General features: G+C 43.2%; 1 protein-coding gene across 1 annotated transcript in view; it reads right to left on the bottom strand.

The window, feature by feature from the left end:
• The window catches only part of Pdzrn3 (PDZ domain containing ring finger 3), a 226,732-nt gene that overhangs the window by 7,268 nt on the left and 198,715 nt on the right, over nucleotides 1-20,749 (bottom strand). The window contains exons 4-6 of the mRNA XM_028773028.1: nucleotides 15,375-15,622; nucleotides 12,330-12,417; nucleotides 281-379 (exon numbers count right to left, since the gene is read on the bottom strand). Coding sequence (XP_028628861.1) covers nucleotides 281-379; nucleotides 12,330-12,417; nucleotides 15,375-15,622 — 435 coding nt within the window. The remainder of the gene's footprint in view (nucleotides 1-280; nucleotides 380-12,329; nucleotides 12,418-15,374; nucleotides 15,623-20,749) is intronic.

The raw sequence follows: 20,749 nt of genomic DNA on the forward strand, positions 1-20,749 counted from the left end.
CTCGGGGCTGAGCACACAGACCATGGAAGCAACTCCATTTTATGGTTGGTTTGCGGCTTCTCAAGGGTAATTTTGCCTTATGTACCGACATTAGAACTTAACCCCTGCGTAAAGATGTACTTCCACGGAGTGTGATGAAAGGGGGTGGGCCATGCATCCTGTATCTTTCCAAAGATCCTCTTGAGGAGCAAGGTCTAGGGTTTCTGAACAAAAACAAAGAAACATAAAACCCGACTGTTTTAGCTTTGAGAGGTTAATTTTCAAACCTTAGCTTTCTTACCTCACTTATATAAATCCCAATGTCGTCTTCGTCATCTGTCCGGTAGCACACAGTGAGGCCCAGCTTGTCCTGGCTGTTCATCCTGTAGAGGCCCACTTCCTACACAAAGAAAACCTTCTCTGTGAGATTCCAGCAGAAAAGGGAACTGGGGGCATGTCAAATGCTTTGAAAATATTTGGTTTAAATGATGAACTGGATTTCTTTGCATTCGACTGTGTAGAGCCAGTTAACTTACCAAACAAAAAGTGATTATGGACATGGGATCAATGCCCTGGGCATTTCTGACCTCTCAGTCAATATAAAGTCATTTTGAAAATAGTTATTTTATTGATCCTCCCCAAGAAAAATTACCCATATTTCAGTCAGCGTCAGGACCGCAGGGGCAGGGCTTTTAAAAAGCATTCTTTCAATGTCTGCCACAAACAATAATATTTCCACACCCCGAATGTTCCAGCCACTTCGGTACAAATGTTTCTAGCATGTTGGGCTAGATCATCTCATGCTGAGCCCCTTAATATGCACAGGAATAGAACGTGCAAACAGATTACGCATAAATTGATCCGAGAAGGAGAGTAACGTGAGAATGTGCAATTAATGCTTTCTACAACAGCTGCGATATTTACAGTCGAGAATTAGTTTCAGCCACTGTTCCTGCAAATTAAGTAAGATAAAATAGCAAACTGAGCCCAATGTTGGGACCCACAGTGACAGGCAATGTTATTGTTTGTGCCAATTAGTCTGCGCTTCCGAATGATGTCAGAACTTCGAAAACCTTGGGAGTTCTGGGAGGATACTTTTGGGTCTCTGTGAGTGGTTTCCAAGCCTTCTCACCCTGCCACTCACTCTGCCAGGGACTCATGTAGGGTTGGCGCAGCTGCAAGCTCTGGGGTCCATTTGAGGGGCCACCTGCTAATAATCGATCCAGCCAGCTCTTTGGTCTGAGTTTTACAGTTTTTACTGGGTAACCAGGAGTGAGGGAAGGGCTCTGAGAGGGCATTTTCAGGCTACTACTCTATGAGAGCCACTTCCAAGAGGCATCTCTAGAGGGTGTGAGAAGGGCACAGCAGCCTTTCTGGAGAAAGCCTTCCCTCATGAAAGACAAGGTGCACGACAACACTGATGCCTACAAAGCAGAAAAACAGGGTACAAAGGCACAAGGCCAGTGTGTCAAAGCTTTGTAAATAGGGAGAAAGAAGCAAAGTGGATGTGGACATGCGAAGGGGCCAAAACAGGTGGCAGTCCCTAGACCAGTGCGAGGAGCTTGGCCTTATGGTTAGGTGGGCACTGCCTTGATCTGTTGCGAGTAAGATGGTTATGAACGCTGGCATATATGCAAATCCCTAGTCTACCCTTATCTAGAAGCTTCACCATGGGCCTTTTGACTTGCCTAAGCCTTTATTTGCTCACTAGCACAAGTTGGGCTGGGAGATGAGGCTCACAGCACTGGGCCTGACCCACAGCGAGTGGCAATTTAATAATTATATTTGTGTCACAAGTAACCAGTGGTTACAACAAGCTGTTTGTGCAGAGCGCCTCTCCTTAATAAGATGCTGTTAGTGTATTTTCTGATCACTGATATGTTAATTAATTCAGTGACTTCCTAATGATAGCTCTAACAATATGGTAAATTCTCATTAAATGAAACTGTTAATTTCTAGTGCTCTAGTTGCACTAGATGGAAATTTCCATCCTTGTTTGTGAGTATGCTAGGCAGGCTGGTATTCAGGGGTATATTGAATCATGAGGGTTATCTGCAAATCCTTTGGAATAACTAGGTTTCACCCTCCAAATAAAAGTAGCACACCACACTTCTGCTTCAAACACCTCTCAGCTGTCCTCACTGGATTGTGCTCTGTCTAATGACTGTGTTGAAGGGGCCCTTTCTTGGACATTCGTGAATGGACAGTCTGAAATCAGTGAGATTTCATAATTAGTGGCTCAGGTCTTCTTAGACAGGTGCAGATCAAATGCTGTCACTGAGCCTTGGGCTCTTCCTCACAGGACCCATTTGGTCCAGGAACAGGTTGGAGAGAAAGCAAGATCTTAGGCAAAGATTGGAGGAGACAAACAGTATTGCGATTCCACTTCCAGTAGGATTCAATGTGAGAGAACGGGCTAGGTTCTCCTCTGTGTGACTTCCAAGATGACAGTCTCTTAAGAAACTAGTGAAGATGCTCTGGCTCTACTTTGCTTCATTCTAACCTTCCTGGAAGTGTGTTTCATGGTAACTCACAGGAGTTGAAGGAAGTGTGTAGAAAGTTTTATGACATTGTCTTGATAACCAAAGGCATATCTGTTTAACTGAAGGTGGTATCGGGAAGCTGTCCACAGGATAAGTTAAATGTTCCTGCATCAGTCAGTCACAGACTGACAGCAAAACAGCCAAGCTTGCTCTTGGGATCTTTTATCATAGCCAGGCATGATTCTGTGACACATGCACTGAGTGGCATATGAGATCAGGAAGATGTGTGGAAATCATATCATAGAAAGGAACTATGTAGTGTATTAGGGGTTTCTGGGTAGGAAAAAAAAAGGACTCATAAGAAAGGGTCCTCTTCTATTCAGAAAAGGGTTGGCTTTATCTATCTTGGTGCCAAATATGTCAATGCCTAATATCAAGTCTATAGCATATGAGTTTGGTAAAATGCTATCTTGACAAGCATCTCTCTACCTCTGGGCCATTGTTTTACTTGACAAAATTGTAGAAGTATTAAGCTAAAAGACATTAGTTCATATTACAGCTGGTGTGGCTTTGCTTTTTCTTTTGCCCATATAGATTTGTATTCTAAATTTTTATAACCAGGGGGAAATTCTTAGTACAAAATTGTAAGCTGAAATAGAAAATATCTTGAAAATACCAAAGCGATGGCTCTGTGGGTAAAGCACTTGCTGTGAATGCATGAGGACCTGAGTTCCTATCCCCAACACACAAATGCAAGCGCTCTGTGTGTTTTAAACCATAGCACTGGGGTGGCAGGAAAAGGGGGACCTGCAAGCTTGCTGGCCACCTGGTTTAGCTGGAAGAGTGACGTCCTCAAAACTTAAGGTGAGAAAACACTGGAAGCTGATCTCTGGCCTCTACACGTGAGTGAGTGTACATATATGCCTTCCGAAAATAACCTGAACCATGTTATGGTATTTACATCAGTGTCCCTGATAATTAAATCAAGGACTACTCATGCAAGTATACTCAAACACTTGATGTGTTGCCATTAACTTGGCTTTCGGGGAGCAAGCTGGAGTCGGCCTTGCTTGAAATGCAGTAACATCTCAAAGTTCTTGAGCTAAACCCTGACATAATATGGGCACATGGAAGACTTTACGTCTTATCTCATGGGTTTGCTCATAATTAAAGTACAAGTGAATAAAAATGATCTAAAATTGCCTTTGGAATATATGTATATGATACATATGAATATAAATGAGCTTTATGTTTAGACCTGCTTTTCTTGCACCTTTCCCTCATTATCTATGTGCAAATATTTCAAAATCTAAAATACTGCATCCAAAGCCCCCAAGCATCTGGGGATACAGGGTACTCAACCTGAAATAGATGCTACAATAGCTGCTGTTTCAAAATCTGCATGGTAGAGAATAAAGTCCTTTTATTATTGTTGTTCCCAGTTAGAGGTAGTTTTAGAACACATGGTCCCTCACAGCAGCAGACTGAGGTAGAGATCAGGGCTGCATTCAGCCTTTGAGCCCTGCTGCCAATCCTCCGAGGACAGACTTTCATGGACAGAGTCCCATCCTCAGTTTAGCTGGATCTCACTGAGAAGCTATAAAAGCTAGACTTCATTCAGGACCTGGATGTGTGGTCCACCTTACTCCTGCATGAGACATGGATACATGAGACACTGGTAAAGAGACAGCAGGAGAGGCACATGCTCTAACTGAAAACACCTGCCTTCACGTCAAAGTTTTCTCTTTTGCACCCACTGTAGTTGCTTACGAAACAAAACTTAACAACCTGACTGACCTTTAAGTACAAGATAGGCAGTATCATTCTTGTTGAAGGGTGGTACAGTAGGAGCAATTTTCCATCTTGTTCTAAAAGGCTTTGTAGTAGTGGATGAACTGATATTGGCAACATACTTGGTAAACAAACAGGGGCATCTGGGGTTTAGGAATATACTTGGCATTGAGCTATAAGTTTCTCATGTTTATCTGGCAATTCTTAGAAACTCTTAGATGATAAGTTTAGCCTTAATCCCTATTTCTCTGGGATGGATCTCTATCCCAGAGAAGAGGCTGTGGCTAAGCCAGAGTGACCTTAGCAGGTTTTTAATGATCTTGAGAAAAGGAAGTGTTACTTTCTCCCAAGGATTACTTTTCCACTGTCTTTGTATCTGCATTGATCCATGTTTTTAACTTGGCTTGATGATGACAGGAAAGCATTCATAGCTAAATAATGGATTATACAATATCAGCAGCATCCAGCCTTACCATGGAGGAATGGTATGTTCTCAACAAAATTGAATGAGCTTGAGATTATAAGGCAGGGGAAAAAATATCTAACGAAAACATAAACTTGGTTTGATTATCAACAAACAGGTGCCAACTTCTCTTGATCAAACTTTTCAAGCCATTTGACCTTTCTTTAATGAGACTTGTTAAGAATAGAAATTCCTCAAAATTCTCAAGGAATTGGTCAGTTTTCAACATTTATTTCTGCTTCTGAGCCTTGTTGAACTCATAGGTGAAGCCATAGAGGTTATCAATACACAGCTGTCATGATGATGGAGATAGGATTTCAAAGACAACCATTAATCAGGTATGAATAATGCATCAGCACTAGCTGGATTACACCACTCCCATCCCCATCCCTGGTGTCTCATTGCTTATTGGTCTAGATGGACTATTTGATAGAAATGAGTAGCTGAGTCTGACATTTCAGATGAAACTAACATGGTATTCCAATTAGCATTATTAAGGGGACATACCACCTTCATGACTCAAGGTCTTTGTTTCAGCCTCAGCAAATTAAATTGGAAGAAACCCTAAACCTAACTCGAATGGTTTCTTCCTCTCAAAGAAACCCAGTCACTTCTTCATAATTCCTTACCTTACTGATCCAAGATGGTTGTCAGATATCTAAACTGTTCCTATATGTACTCATGTAGTGATGTGTCTAAAAAGACACATGAGAACTCACACCAAATTACTTATTCTTCCTTTCAACAAATATTTAGGTGCCAAAGCATTGGTTATAGACTATTCCAGACACTATTTGGACATGGGCAACAGAAGAGCCCACTCTTGAATGAAGTTTGTACTCTACTGGGGTCATCAGACAAGATGCAGATGATTGTGCTATTGGCCTATAGCACAATTCGTCAAACGTCTCTCAGTGATGTTATGCTAGGCAAGACTGAACTCTGATATGTCAAGGCCCTGTTTTTAGTTGGTCATATACACAAAGAAAGAATCTTGAAGATTCTTGTGACACTGGGAGAGTTAACAGGAGGCTGACTCAACCAAAGTCAGAACCATGCTGAGTTCCTTAAATGAGCACTCACCTTTTGCCTTATAGCTTTAATGAGAACTTTCTAGATAGATTACAGTCTCCCATGGTATCTCCAAGACCATCCCAATTCCCATATGGTCTACTTCTGTTATTCTGAGAAATCAGAATCATTTCAGGGCCCTCCCCTCCCCGTTTAAATTGTAGATGGCCTTTCCTTTCTGGTCTTATAAGGACATCATCAAAACAATGCAGGTGACAGCAGCTCACAGGCTGGATAGGATGCCACTGCAGAATCACAGGGGAAATTAAAACAATAGAGTACAGGGCAAAAAAACTTCATCAGACATCTATTTTCTTTTTTTAATTGCCTGCAGGAAGACCTGGAGCAGGTGTTCAGTACCTGAAAATTCAGGGGTAATTATTCAGCTGCTCCACTCTGGGGTATACTTGGGAATAAGCCCTTTAACGCTAGGCAATTTCACAATAACAGGGATTTGACACTTACCTAAATATGATCATTTTGTGTACTTTAAAAGGAAGAACATCTGTTTTCCCCTCTGCATTGGCTTTGATAACATCCCAACACACTTGTATATATTTTCCTCACATATAATAGGCATGGATCGGTTGCTCTTTTATCGCATTCAACATGGGTGATAAGCATTACACTGAGACTGTGCCTTCTACTTGAAGACAAACCGGATACTTCTGAAATCAGATCCAACATCTTCAACAAGACAGGTGGGGACTTAGCAGAGACACTGACAGGAGGTCTAAGAGCTTCCGTGAGGAGCAGGGACAGTGGGTGTGTGTCTTTCTGAAGACTAGGTCTGCTGTAGCAAACTCAGATCTTAACAGGGGATTGTTGTTGACCCTCTCAAGCTGACAAGTAAACTTGTCTCCGTATCTTTCTGCAGATGTAACCCAGCCATGGACTAGGGGGACAGCCACTGTTCCCTAATGGAAATTCCTTACAGTGATCCTCAGTAAGACACTGAATGTTTCCACCAGTTTTATGCTGCAGTAAGAGAACACCTGGGCCTAGGGACTTTATACTTTTTCTTCTACCTTATGATTTGAGAGGTACAAAGCATGCGTCTGGAATCTGCTTGGCTCTATCAGAGTACAGCAGAGGGTGCCATGGCAAACACATGAGAGATAGAGAGAGAGAGAGAGAGAAAGAGAGAGAGAGAGAGAGAGAGAGAGAGAGAGAGAGAGAGAGAGAGAACACACGGTTTACTAGGAAGCAAGACGCTAAATGTAGAGAGTTGCTTTACTTTGTAGCAATCCTCTCTCATCAGAACAGATGCATCCCCTGAGCCTGTCTTTAATCCCTTTAAAGGCAAAGCCCCATGACCTAATTACTACCCACCAGGCCCAGCCCTTTAAAGGTTTGCCTAGTTCTCCACATGGTACTTCTAGAGACCAAGCCTCCAGCACCCAGACTCTCTATCCAACTCTGGCTCTGTGGTTTTCCCTTCTCTGCCATTATACTTCATGAATTAGGGCAGTTGCTTCTCTAAAAGCTAAAGGTGCACTACCTGAACCAGTGCTTAACTGAGGAAACCCATCATGACCAAAAGAGCACAGGAGGAAGCAGCCTTCTCACCTGCAGGGCCTAGTGATCACCACCATTCAAAAGAACCACAGATGGGCATGCCCATTTGCTGGCTCTTCAGTGAAATGCTAAGCTAATGTCTAAGGGTCATGATGGTCAACCTGTGGGCCTCAATCCCTTCGGCAAGTCTCTATCTCCAAACATATTTATATTACAATTCTTAACTGTAGCAAAATAACAGTTATGAAATAGCAATGAGAATAATTTTATCGTTGGGGGGTCCCCACAAATAGGAACTGTATTAAAGGGCTACTTAAAGGGTCACAGGCTAGTCCTCTCAGAGGCTCCTTCAGGCAAGCAAGATGATGGCTTCCTGATGGTGTATTTCTAAGTAGCAAACAGTAGACTAAATATAACGAGATGCTCAGAAAGAAACCGAGAGTAGACTTCTAAATGAGTATGACTGAAAACTCTCCTAGCATCAAAATATGACAATTGCTGGGCTCAGGGCACTAGGCAGACTGCTGAGCTGGTAAAGGCACTTACTGAGCAGGTCTATCGCCTGGAATTGAATTATCCACATACAGGTGGAAGGTGAGGAGTTATTCCACGGAGTTGTTCTCTGGCTTTTACACGTATGGCATGGCACATGTGCACCTTTTCTCTGTCTCTGTCTAGATCTCTCTGTCTCTCACATACACACATATAAATAATAGATAATTAAAGAAAGCAAAGAGTGATAAATGCATTCATACTAGTACAAAAATACTCTTGAGTATTCCAATGATGTGGATTATTCATTTCTGCCTTTTTTTTTTTCTTGGAAAGTCTCTTTGCCCTGTCTCATGTCTTGGGGATGGGCTCTTCCATTTCTAGCTTGTGATAATTGGACAATATGGATGGCATTAGTGACTTGGCAGTATATGCTGCTGCCACACTGAATGGCATGCCAGAACTCACACCTTCCTGGTGTGACTCCTGGGAACGAGATGTGGAAGCTTGGGCTTGGAGACCTGAACCCATGGCCCTAGATCATAGCCTTTGACTTCACTGTGGACTGAGACACTTGGGGACCTTGTGAACTTGTGACTCTCTTGTAGTTTTGGGGGACCAAGGCTCTATAAAACCAAGAGGAGGCAGGGCTGCTGGTCCTTCTATCATAACCTGAATAATGAGGTTCTCAGACACTCAAGAGGCTCTTAGGCTGTTGATGTTGAGACTGTTGCATCTTTTAGAGGTAGAAAGAATCAGTCTGGAGCCGCCTTAATGCTGTTGATATTGACCCAATCTCCTTAGAAAAGATAAAGAGAGCTGCGGCGAGCTCCCAGTCCTCGGAAGGCATCTGCAGTAAATACAAGGGTTTAATAACACTGTCTTGTACTTGGTACACTGAATTGTATCAGCTTCTATCTGTGATAGCTGATGCCGACTTTCTGCTTGAGGCAGTGGCATAGAAACTACCTTAGTTGGAATTAACTGAATTCAAGAGAAATTAAAAGCAAATTACAGTTCTGGTGATAACCAGCAATGGGGAAATGTCGTATGTGAGAGTGGTCTAAATTGGGCAGGTATTACACTGTCTCAGTGTACTGTAAATCTGAGTTCTTACAGACAAGACTATGTTTCTGGGGAGAACCTATTCTTCCATCGGCTCCTCAAAGGAACAAGGGGGACCCACTGGTGTGAAGCCAACTTTAACTAAATACCCCAAGCCACAATGTCTATGCTATTTCAGAAATCCAGCTTCTGAGATACTTGGAAGCTTATAGAAGACTCTCCTTGTTCCCTCTATGATGGCTGTCACATAGCAGTGTCATTCCAGGAATAATAGACTCTTCTGGGAGGACACTGTTTCTTCTACAGTATCTAGAGAATTCCAGACAGATCCAGTAAGTTGCAAAGAGGTTTGGGGAATCTGTTTTCTGTACAGCTCCCACTCCCCTGTTGTATTTACCATGCTAACCCAACAGTCAAGATCTTAACATCCTTCATGAAATCCATTTACTTTTGCATTCCCTTAATGCACTTGACCATTGAGCCCTCTGTTGGAAGAGGATGCATTCAAGTGTCCTGGAAGAGCAGCTGGCTGCTTCAAGAATAAAATGCCAAATCCTAAGCTGTGTTCATACCTAGCTGTCAGTGAGCATCCCTTTGTGTTGCCTGATTCTATACTTTTATTGATCTTCACCCTGTTCTGTAGTGAGAACCAGGTAGCTCTCATGGATGTAAGAAGAAAACAGCTGTTCTAGGCTATCCAGCTGCTTCTACTGTGAAACAAACTACTACTGCTAATCAGCACCTGTTCTTCAGCAGGGCAGCCTAGATTGAACAGCAGTGGGCCAGCAGAGTAGATAAAATATGAATGGGTGGATTTCCTCTGGCTGACTTTTACATAGAGCTAAAGGGATTACCTAACAGTATCATGTGCTGTCTTAACCCTGTTCCACAAGTTAGTTTTTACATAATCTCTGAATAATAATAATAATGACACATTGAACTATTAAACAATGGTTTTCTGAAAGTATAAAGAATGATATGATAGAATGTGATACTTTTTCAATTAACTCAATAGAGGGCAATGTAACAATGTATGATATTTATGGTATTAGGCTCTTTGGCCTCTATAATATTTGGGGAGAGCTGTGGATTTTTGTGGCAGTCTCAAGAGCACTGTGGTGGTTTGAATATGCTTGGCTCAGGGAGTAGCATAATTAGGAGGTGTGGCCTTGTTGGAAGATGTATGTCATTGGGGGGGGGGTTGAGACGCTTGCTTCTCCTAGCTACCTGGAAGACAGGCTTCTCCTGGTGGCCTTCAGATCAAAATGTAGAACTCTCAGCAGTTCCTACACTATGCCTACCTGGACACTGCCATGCTCCCACCTTGGTAATAATGGGCTGAACTTCTGAACTTGTATGCCAGCCCCAATGAAATGTTATCCTTTATAAGAGTTGCCTTTGTCTGGGGTCTTTTCACAGCAGTAGGAACCCTAACTAAGGGAAGCATTTAGGAAATGTAAAGAAGGAGATTTTGGGGGCAGCTCCTTTTTTGTTGGGGGTGGGCTACATTCAGTCACCCTGCTTATCACCATATTGTTGAGTATTGTCCTTGTTTCAACAACAACCATGGCCTTATAACCTGATAACCCTCAGGGTACAGTAGTGGCAGGCATACCTTGGCTGTAACCAATACCTCTCTAATTGGACTTAATACTCATTCAACAAGAGGAAAATTACGCTTGGCACTGGAAACCCAGCAAATTACTCAGTGCTAATGGAGTCATGGTTCCTAGAGGAGAACCTACAACTGCTACTTACTCAACCAACATAATCCCTAACTATATTCTAAATATTAGTTCTTATACCCACAGATAAGTGTAGTCCTCATTCTCAATCAAGGAAACTCCTCTTTGCAACAGACAGCCCATTACAGAAAACCATAGCTAATCAAAATGCAGAGTTGTATAGCTGAGTCCCAACAGATGCATTTACAATACAACTCCTGCACTGAAGCTAAAGTATTATTGTGGGAAAAGGGATGGAAAGATGATAAGAGCCAGGGGAATAGGGAGTTTGCTATCAGACTGATTTTTCTAGCAATTTCAGAAGTTATAGCCATTGTCTTAATTAAGATTTTTTATTGCTGCAAAAAACCACCATGACAGAAAAGTAAGTTGGGAAGGAAGGGGTTTATTGGGCTTATAATTAATTTTTCATTGTAGGCCATCACTGAAGGAAGCCAAGACAAGAACTCAAGCAGGGCAGGAACCTGGAGGCAGCAGATGATGCAGAGGCCTTAGAGGGGTGCCATTACTGGCTTGCTTCTCATGGCTTCCTCAGCTTGCTTTCTTATAGAACCCAGAACCACCAGTCCTAGTATGGTACCACCCACAATGGACTGGACCATCCCCATCAATCAGTAATTAAGTAATTAAGAAAATGCTATACAGCCAGATTTTAGGGAGATATTTTCTGTTAAGTTTCTCCCCTTTCAGCTAAGTCTACTTTGTATGTCCGTCCAGTTGACATACAAACTAGCCAAAATACCCATAAAGTCTCACCAACATGACTGCCAATCAACAAACTGAACAAGGACAACAACAGACATACACTAAAGTGGATGGAGACCTCAGCCCTACACAGAGAGCTACACAGGGAATTAAGGAATGCGGAGAGTGGGACAAATAGCCTTCCACAGGGAAGAGCACACTGATAGGTTATCCAACACCAAAAGTGAGCCTACAAGGGTCACACCTACAAGTAACAGTATGCAGATGAAGGAGGTTGTATTCAGGAATACACACAACCACAACTAATAGAAAAAGAAGCCATGTGAAAGATAACAAGGAGAATTAGGAAAGGGAAGGGAAAATGATGAGAGTATATTATAATCTCAGATATAAAAGATATCTTAATAGTGGTGATTAAGGTAAGGAGGTTTACAGTACTTTCAGTGTGTGCTTGTAGACATGTGTGTGTGTGTGTGTGTGTGTGTGTGTGTGTACTTGCCTGTGCATGTATGTATAGGGCCATATATATCATATGCTGTCTTCTGTTATTTTCACTTTATATTTTGAGAAAGGGTTTCTTTCCTGAATCCAGAGCTCACTAATTCAGCTAAGGCGCCTGGCCAGGGAGCCTCCATGATCTACATGTCCCTGCTTTCGCAAACTCTGGGGTTATAAACGCAAGTCATCCTACCTGGCTTTTATGTAGGTGCCGGGGATCCAAACTCCAGTACTCATACAGCAAGCACTTTACCACAGAGCCACCTTCCCAGCCCCTAGGACCTCCTTTTGACAGTTTGCTTTGGGGACCTGACTTTTAGACTTTGTCTTGAATTAATGTAAAGAGGAAGAAGCTGAGCCCTGCCTTTCAAGGGCTGGTGGTCGTGTGGATTATTAAAGAAGGCACAGATTTTGATAATTTCATTATTATCCATAAACTACATTTACACGTGTAGAGAACTCTGAACCCAATGGAGACTCCCTAAGAACAAGAACAACAAGAACAAGGGTGGCTCCTACCTCCAGCTCCAGCTCTTCCCTGTCCATGTCCTGATGGATGTCCCCCATGTAGTCATTGGGATCATAGTATTCATGGGATGAGGGGTGCCTGCAGAGAGACGGAAGGTTGTCAAGGCCCCGATTCTTGGATAATCATCTGTTTTCTATCCCTAGCCACTGACAGTACAGATCCTTCCAGAGATCATTCCCTTTGGATATGGCTCTTAACACCTCTACCCCAGTGCTGCTATCTGTTAACGTGAAACCTTATATAAGCTCATACAGATAGGAACATTATTTCTAGGGAGAGTCTGTTGCCTCCATCAGATTCTCAAAGGTACTAGGAACTCAAAACCAAACCAACCAACCAAACAAACAAAAAAATCAAAGAACCCACTATGCTGGCCAAGCTGAACTGCCTCTGGAGAGAGTGAATGCGCAGGTTAAAGACAGGATGGACCTTGTTTCCAGAGTTCCTTCTCTAGCTCACCATCATGGATTTATCATGAGTTCATGCAACTGGTCTCCAGACAGAAGATGTGTCCATGTTCACTGCTCTTGTATCTCAGTGTTTACTTTTAATCTTGCTGGTGAAACCTCCTCTGTGAGCAACGCTCAGGTATGTGTTGGCCTCTGAGACCAGTTTCAAGTGGCATGCTAGACATTCCTGAGCCATCTGCAGACACAGTAGATTTTCACATTTATTTTGCGTTCATCCACTAGTGAGAAATGTATTTGCCTTCACAGCTTAGCCTGCTCATGTGTGTGATGAGTGTGTCCGTGCAGACAGCCCTGCTCACAGGTACTAGTGTGTGCGTATGTCCTCATTCTACTTGAAAAGCCAGGAATACATGTTTTTAGGCCGGCACACATAAAAACAATTTGAGCCCAGTGTCTCCTGGAAATGATGTTAATGGAACCTCCAGGAACGAGGGCAATGGGGACTAAAACACATTTGGCCAGTGGCTCTGGAGGAGCTTTGAATGGCATACCAGATGCTGATGAAAAGCTCCTGCCTCCAACGGCACTTGGCTGAGGACCCAAAGCACCACAGTTTTACAGGTCAGGCAGCAATCAAGGGGGCTCTGGCAGTCCCTCCCAGCCACTTAGTTTAGAAACAACAGGCATGGGCAGAAGGGCAGTCCTTCTGTTTCCAGACCAATCAGGCAAATATCTATGCCTGCACTTAAGGGGCTTTTAGACCTGGGGATCCCACTGCAAGTTCTGGGCTTTCAGTCATCAACCTAATACCCCTGCTCAACCTCAGCACACAGTCTTGCTGTTGTGTGACCTCTGGACTTTGTGACATTTCTCAAGTTCCCTCCAGGGGATAAGGCATGTCACGTTAGCTAGACTTAAGAAGAGATTAGGGGTTTGGTCTAAAAGGCCTGTTACTCTGACAGTTTACCATCTGAGAGTCACACATGGCCCTGAAGGGCTCATCAATAACACAAGCAGTTCTGGACTGTAGTGTCAAGTAACTGGTTTTAAGGCCATGCTCAGGGAGAGGACCAGATGCTTCCCAGGATCAGCTGGGACACTGCAGAGTGTCAGGGCTGAGAGGTGAGAGAGGGTAGCTCTGCTTTCCCACCACTGTCTTATGCTGAACAAAACCTCCCTCCGTCTATAGTGGCCAGTCTCTATAGATAAATAATGGAGCATTCACTATATTAGTCTATAGGTACATAAGGGTCCTCATTCCACAATGCCCAGTCTCTACAGACAAATAAAGGAGTGCCGAACAGGACCTCAGTCTACAATACACTGTCTCTATAGGCAAATAAGCAGGTGACAGCTCTTTGTAAGCTGGCATACTGTGTGAACGGTGAGCATTACATGAAGGTCCTGTCTTCTCCCTTTTCATGCTGTCAGCTGCACCAGACTTCATTCCTGTCAACTGGGGAATTAGCCCCAGTGGTAGATGACAGCTAACCACCAAACCCACAAGATGAAAAGCAAGCCTTTGTCCGGGATTTGACAGACCCATAGGAGATGTGTGGGTACTCCAGCTACCGGGTGACTAATAGAAATCCAACAGGTATGGCTCAGAGGCTTCTCTGGAAGAGCCAAAAATTCTTTTGAAATAATGCATCCAGGCAATTACCTGAACCCAGATGCAGCCGTAATGGGGCAAGACAGGGGTATCTTGTGTCAGCTAAAGAGGCCATGCCTTCAGATTGCATGGTTCCATGGGCAAAAGCTAAATCTAGCTGGGCATCTTTAAGCCAGTGGTGTTGGTAGCTTTCTCAGTTTTGACTTGTTCCTGAATTAACAGCCACCGCCACCACTTCACTGAAGGCTTACCCGATGACCAGCCCCACGGTATTTCATTTAATTCTTCAACAATTCCACGAGACAGGTATGCCTTGCATCCTTATCTTACTGCAGCATAGAAAAACTAAGGCTGGATGTAAGAAAGGAAAATGACCCAGACTCCATGGTAGAGATTAGTTTGGGCATTATGTCTATCTGACCTAAAGTCTCTGAACTGATTCATGTCTTCCATAGACGGTACAGTTGTGTAGAAAGACATTATCAAGGTGTTTGAGCACAGCTACTATGCAACTGATACACAGCAGTAATTATTTATATGGGGTAGGCCTCCGGTTTAGTGCCTGGATGTGGGCTTGAAATGAGACCCAAGAAAGCAGAGTGCATAACCTCCAGGGCGCTTTCTACACTCAACAGTTTACACTGTTGTCTATTTAAAACAACAATCAGCATTCCCTCCAGTGGTAACTAGGAAAAAAAACTTCAAATTACCCTTTGCAGTGATTAAATTTTACTCCGATACAACTTTTACAACAGTTGTAAGTAATTTTATTCTTAGAATATAATTTGAATAACTCTGCTCCAGGGTTATAATAAAGTCATTAATATGTCAGAGCAGTTTTGAGCAGGATTCAATTTATTGCCTCTATAAACAATAAAGTTAAACACAGGCAACTTGGAGGAAAATTATAAGATACATTCATTTCTTTCTCTCCATGGAAAGGAAGAAGACAACCTTCCCAGGGTTCTTTTGCTGTATGTAACAAGTTAGTAAGTCATGGCTGGGATACTTACTCTTCAGGTAGCAGGTAGGGATCCAGCACAGGTGGGCTGGGAGAAGACATCTTTGTCAGGGCCATGATGTGTTCAAAGGTGATGTCGGTTTGGGTGCCTGTGTCTACCAGCTGTGACTCTGAGGCAGGCGTGAACATCTTGGTTCGAGGTGTCCTCCTCAACACCTGCACCACGATTGGCTCCTTGGCTGTCTTGAAAGCTTCCACAGCCTGGTCATGAGTTGCTCGGGATAAGTCTTTGCCGTTGACCTATTGAGACATAATTAGAACGGGAAGATTATCATAAAGCAGAAACTGGAGAGATGCGTGTGTGTTTTGAGGGCTTCTAGGTATAAACAGCCAATTGGAAGGAGAATGTTGAGAGAACCAGAGAACTTTCAGTTCTCCCCAGAGAGGAGCTGGTGGGGAAAGAGGCTAGAGTAGAGGTATACAAGTCTGGCATTAAATAACAAAACACACAGCAAGGATGCCTCCAACCACAAGGTCTTTAATGCACTTTCATCACTTGCTAACCTTCCTCACAGAAGAAAAGAGTAGCCTCGGGCTCCAAGCCTTCATCAGGGAATGATAGCTAACTAGAAATTAATTACATTGTTTTGTTTTCACGGTGTGTAGTCTTCCCAGTTTGTGTCAAGTCTTCATTTTCCTTAAAAAGTCCACTGCAAATACCAAGTAAATAGCATAGACAAGCCATAGATAGATACAGTATAAATAGAGAAAGAGTTCCAATGGCTAAAGGCTGAGTAAAAAAATAGCTAGCTGAAATTTCAGTTTTCCACTTTTCAGTTTGCTTAGCATGTTGCTACTCCTATAGCCCCAGTATCTGTCTTTACTGAATGCCTACTGTCAACTCGAGACCTGAAAGGGTAGAGCTATGTCTATTTCCCTCCCTCTTCTTTCTGCTCTAGCCCCCAGGACACTACATGTAAAACCATGGGCATTGCCTGGTGAGTTGATACACAGGGTCCAAGACTGTCCCAATGGTACTGACAATACTAATTCCGTGCAGCTAACACAAGATAAAACCCCAAGAGACCCTGTCTGAAGGGAATAAACCAGAAAGTGACATAACAAGACAGCTGATGTCCTCTCCTGGCTACAGCACACCCCCCTGGGATATACCAGACACACTAATTTGAATGGGATCTGCACAATATATAAGTCTGTTCAGTGTATGGAACCTATGAACATCAGAGCATTTGACATAGGGAGTGAACATGGGGTTTTCTTTTGCTTCACACAGCAGTGTTGTAGTTTATAAAAGAACAAAATTGGTAGAGGAAAAAGAAATACACAGCTAAGTGGGGTAGGAAGGAGGGGGATTTAGGTAGCAGTAGCCTTCCAGTTGTATTTAGAAGAAATTCTTCACACACACACACAGAGAGAGAGAGAGAGAGAGAGAGAGAGAGAGAGAGAGAGAGAGAGAGAGAGAGAGAGAGAGGAGAGAGACTCGGATCTTAGGACTAGTGAAGTAGACAGACTGCCAGCCCTTGTTCTGTGTTTGCTCTCCTATTCACACTGATCTCCCTTCCCATCAGGTCCGGGATCTTGCCATCACAGGGAGAGCTGTGCTGTGGCTCTGACTGACTGGCCTTAGCCCTCCATCACAGGAAGCTTGAGATTGATTTATGTTTTAAAAGATGTGTGAAATAGTGATGGCCCATCTCGGATTCTGGGCAAGCAATTGTTCATGTGGTGACATCTGGGGAGCATGTGGAGAACTGGTGGGAATCGACTTAATATATAGACCATGGTAGAAGGGACGGTTATTCTTCTGGTGATATATTCCCTAGATGTTAAATTATTGGATTTAGATCTTAAATTTCCAAAGTCCAAAACAACATAGCATGTATAAATATGCACAGACAACTGTAAAAGTATAGACACAGGCGTTTTCCCAATGCTTCCTTAGAACATTCTTCTAATTATATAAAAAGGCTTTGTGGAAACGAGACCTTGAGGGCTGCATCTTCATCTGCTCATTTCTATTGAACGATGGACGGCACGGAGCCTTTACTTACATAAATTCCACAAACCTGTGTGAGAATCACCACATGAACATTTACATGGCAGCCCAAAAGGGATGCATGCAGCACCTGTGCAGATCAGACTAAGTTTAGACTCTCCCAAGTCTTGATGGACTCAATGACAAAATCATGTGGGGTGAGAATGGGGGTCTCCAGAATCTGACTGTGGGGCACATGTCATATGGAGAAAGACAGTGGTCCAGAACTGTGTCTCGGAGATGCATGTCTTTCCACGACATGAGAATGGCATTACTGCTTAGGGCATTACTGGCTCTCACTGAAAGGGACTTCTGACACATGTGTGTAAGGATTTAGTAACCCAGCACCATGTGGTTTCTCACCAAACACAGTTCAAGTTCACTCCTGAAAATGCCCAGTGACTTGCCCTCTTACATCTAGGGATGAGGTGGCCAGAGACAGAAGTGCGGGGTCAGGCCAAAGGTCATATTCTGGCTCAGTTTTAGGTCTCTTTTCTCATTGGATGCAAATTACAATGTAATGCTTCTTTGCATTATTATGAAGTTTAAAATAATATACATAATAGTGTTAACACGCTGACATAAAAAAATTGTATTAAGATACCAGTGCTGAAGGTCAGCCTATACCACAATAGTCCCTTTCCCAGGAGAAAATAATCCGCAAACCGAATCAAGCTCCAGCCTGGTGACGCTGCCTTGAGAGATTTGTTTACTGAAAGCCTTCCAGCTTCCTGCCCACCTTGTGTTCCTACACTAACAGTATACACATAAATCTTTTCAAGCTTCAACTTGGGCTTCTTGGGGGTGGGAAGTGGGGGCTGTAACAGATAAATTTCCGAGGACTTGACCCCTGCCACACAAGCTTCTTGACAAGGTATTTTCAGGATCATTACATTCCTTTAAAAGACGATGAGACAAGGCAGGAGTTTACTATCCTAGACGATCCATTTTTGCAGCCAAATTTGTTTTGAATTACCTCGTGCACATAACACTTATCACACTGTCATCCTGCAATCACATCCCTAAGAGACTTAGTGAGGTGATGACTCTGGTGCATGCTGGCAGCCAACCGAGAATGACAACCTTTATTCTCGGGATTAGCATGGCATCTACATTACACACAACGGTGCTGATGATGGCTGCGATTAGGGAGGGGACGCACACATCCAGTGACGTTTGGCCCAGTCAAATTAAATATCATTAACTCGCCCAATTGAGCAGATTGCCTTTAAAACACTTTATGCAGCTCTAAAACCAAGTAAATGGAATGTTTTGGAACAAGAAATGCTGATTGCAAAGTTTATCTTTATTATAAATTAAATGCCTAAGTTATTCACCTAAGGCTCTGGTTGGGTTTCCCACCCTCAACCCCCAGGGAATGAGGTACAATTATGGAGGAATCCAATCACTGAGTCTCGCTGGAGGCAAACAGCACCACTGAAAAATATGACACGACACTAAGAAACCTTAAAGAGGCCTTTTAGTATACGGTCTTTTGTGACAAGAGACAGTTATGCTGAGAGAATGGAAAGATTCCTTCCTGGCTCTACGGAGGCCTGGGTAAAGCTACTGCTCTTGTAGAGAGGTACTTGTGGCTGTCATTTCTATAGTTGATCACAAAGACAGTACAAAATTGGTGGATAGTCCTTCCGGGGCTGAAGTTCACTGACAACCTATCTTCAGTCATCAATCAATTCAGTGCTCAATCAGCTAGTACTGGCTGGGGTTATTTGTCTCTTGGAGGTCTGAATGCCACCGGAAGTGTTTCTTGGGGAGCATAAAACATGAGCACATGGGAGTTACTTCAGAAATGGCCAGAAGACTGCATGGCAGATGGCATTTTACGAATAAAATTCTGGAGTGGCTTGATTTGGCTCTGGAGACCCTGATATCCCAAAGACTTAGGACAATTGCTTCCCCAACACAAAGACTATTACAAGAAATACCACTGCCTGTTGCTGTCATATCATGCCATCTCGAAATCCTGGAGTGGGCCAGAGAGATGGCTCAGCATGTAAAAGTGCTAGGTGTGCAAGTCTCTCAACCCAGGCTTAATCCCCAAAGACCCCCAAAGCCAGATGTGGTACCATGCATCTGTCATCCAAGGACTCCTATGGTCAGAAGGGAGGGGAATTGCAGAGAATGTCTCTGGAGGATGTAGCTAGGAGCAGAGCTGTAGGAGCATGGAGACCCTGCTTCACAAGGTAGAAGGTGAGAACCAGCTCCTGAACACCACCATCCTCTGACCTTTACCCCTGTGGCGTGACAAGCCTTAGTCTGCATTACCACACAGACACAAAGTGAGCAAACAGAGTTCAAAACCAAAGCCAGGCAGCTTCCAACAGTTTCTACAACAGAAATGTAACACCAAAGAGACATGCAGTACCCTCTTGAACTTAGAAAATATCTATTGATGAAGAACCACTGGGTTTCTTGGGATTAAACCTACCACAATCACCTCTTTTTCAATGACACGTGGAAATGACCCCAGTGTAAAATGGTAATGTAGTTTTAAAACTGAACCACTATAAATTGTGCCCCTGGATAAAACCCAGCTTTTATAGGGATCATTTAATTAAATACAGAGGGCACAGATTCCATTTTTATAAAATATCACACCTCTGTTTTCAAACTAATTAAAACTTTGATTCCACTGAAACAGGAGGTCATGATAAACTACATGGTGGGAGAGGGAAGGCTTTCAAGCCCTTGCTTAGCCTGGCTAGAAAAAAATCTCAAGAAATTTCTGTGTGTCTTAATTTATTTCAAATTTATGATCTGCTCCAGGGCTCAAGGAAGAGAAGGCGACTATTCTAAAATGTAGGCGTTATGGCAGTTAAGAAAAAATATGAGTCTTGATGAACAAATGGTGTTTAAAGATCATGCTACTGTGAATGGTACTACGTTTCAAACACACACATACACACACACTCACACATACACACACACGCCCACGCACATGCACACACACACAGAGCATATAGCACACACGTGCATACACATACACACACACACACACACACATACTCATGCACCACCCAGTACACATGCATGCACATGCACACACATACACACATGCAAACACACACACACACACATGCACCCCCAGCACACATGCACACATGTGCACACACGTGTACATCCACAGCACATAGCACACATGTGCACACACACACATACATACACTCACACAAGCCCCCAGCACACATGCACACACGTGTACACACATTTCTAGATTACACCTACGTAGATCTGGGTTCCTATGCAGTAACAACTTGAACCTACATAGGTAGCTTGGACTCTAACAGGCACCTCAGGGGTGTCCTTGGGAATTTTTAAATGTGTCTTACAAATTTCCTTACCCACAAAAA

This window comes from Grammomys surdaster, unplaced genomic scaffold, assembly GCF_004785775.1.
Source record: "Grammomys surdaster isolate TR1022 unplaced genomic scaffold, NIH_TR_1.0 220, whole genome shotgun sequence".
In the NCBI taxonomy this organism is placed as follows: domain Eukaryota; kingdom Metazoa; phylum Chordata; class Mammalia; order Rodentia; family Muridae; genus Grammomys; species Grammomys surdaster.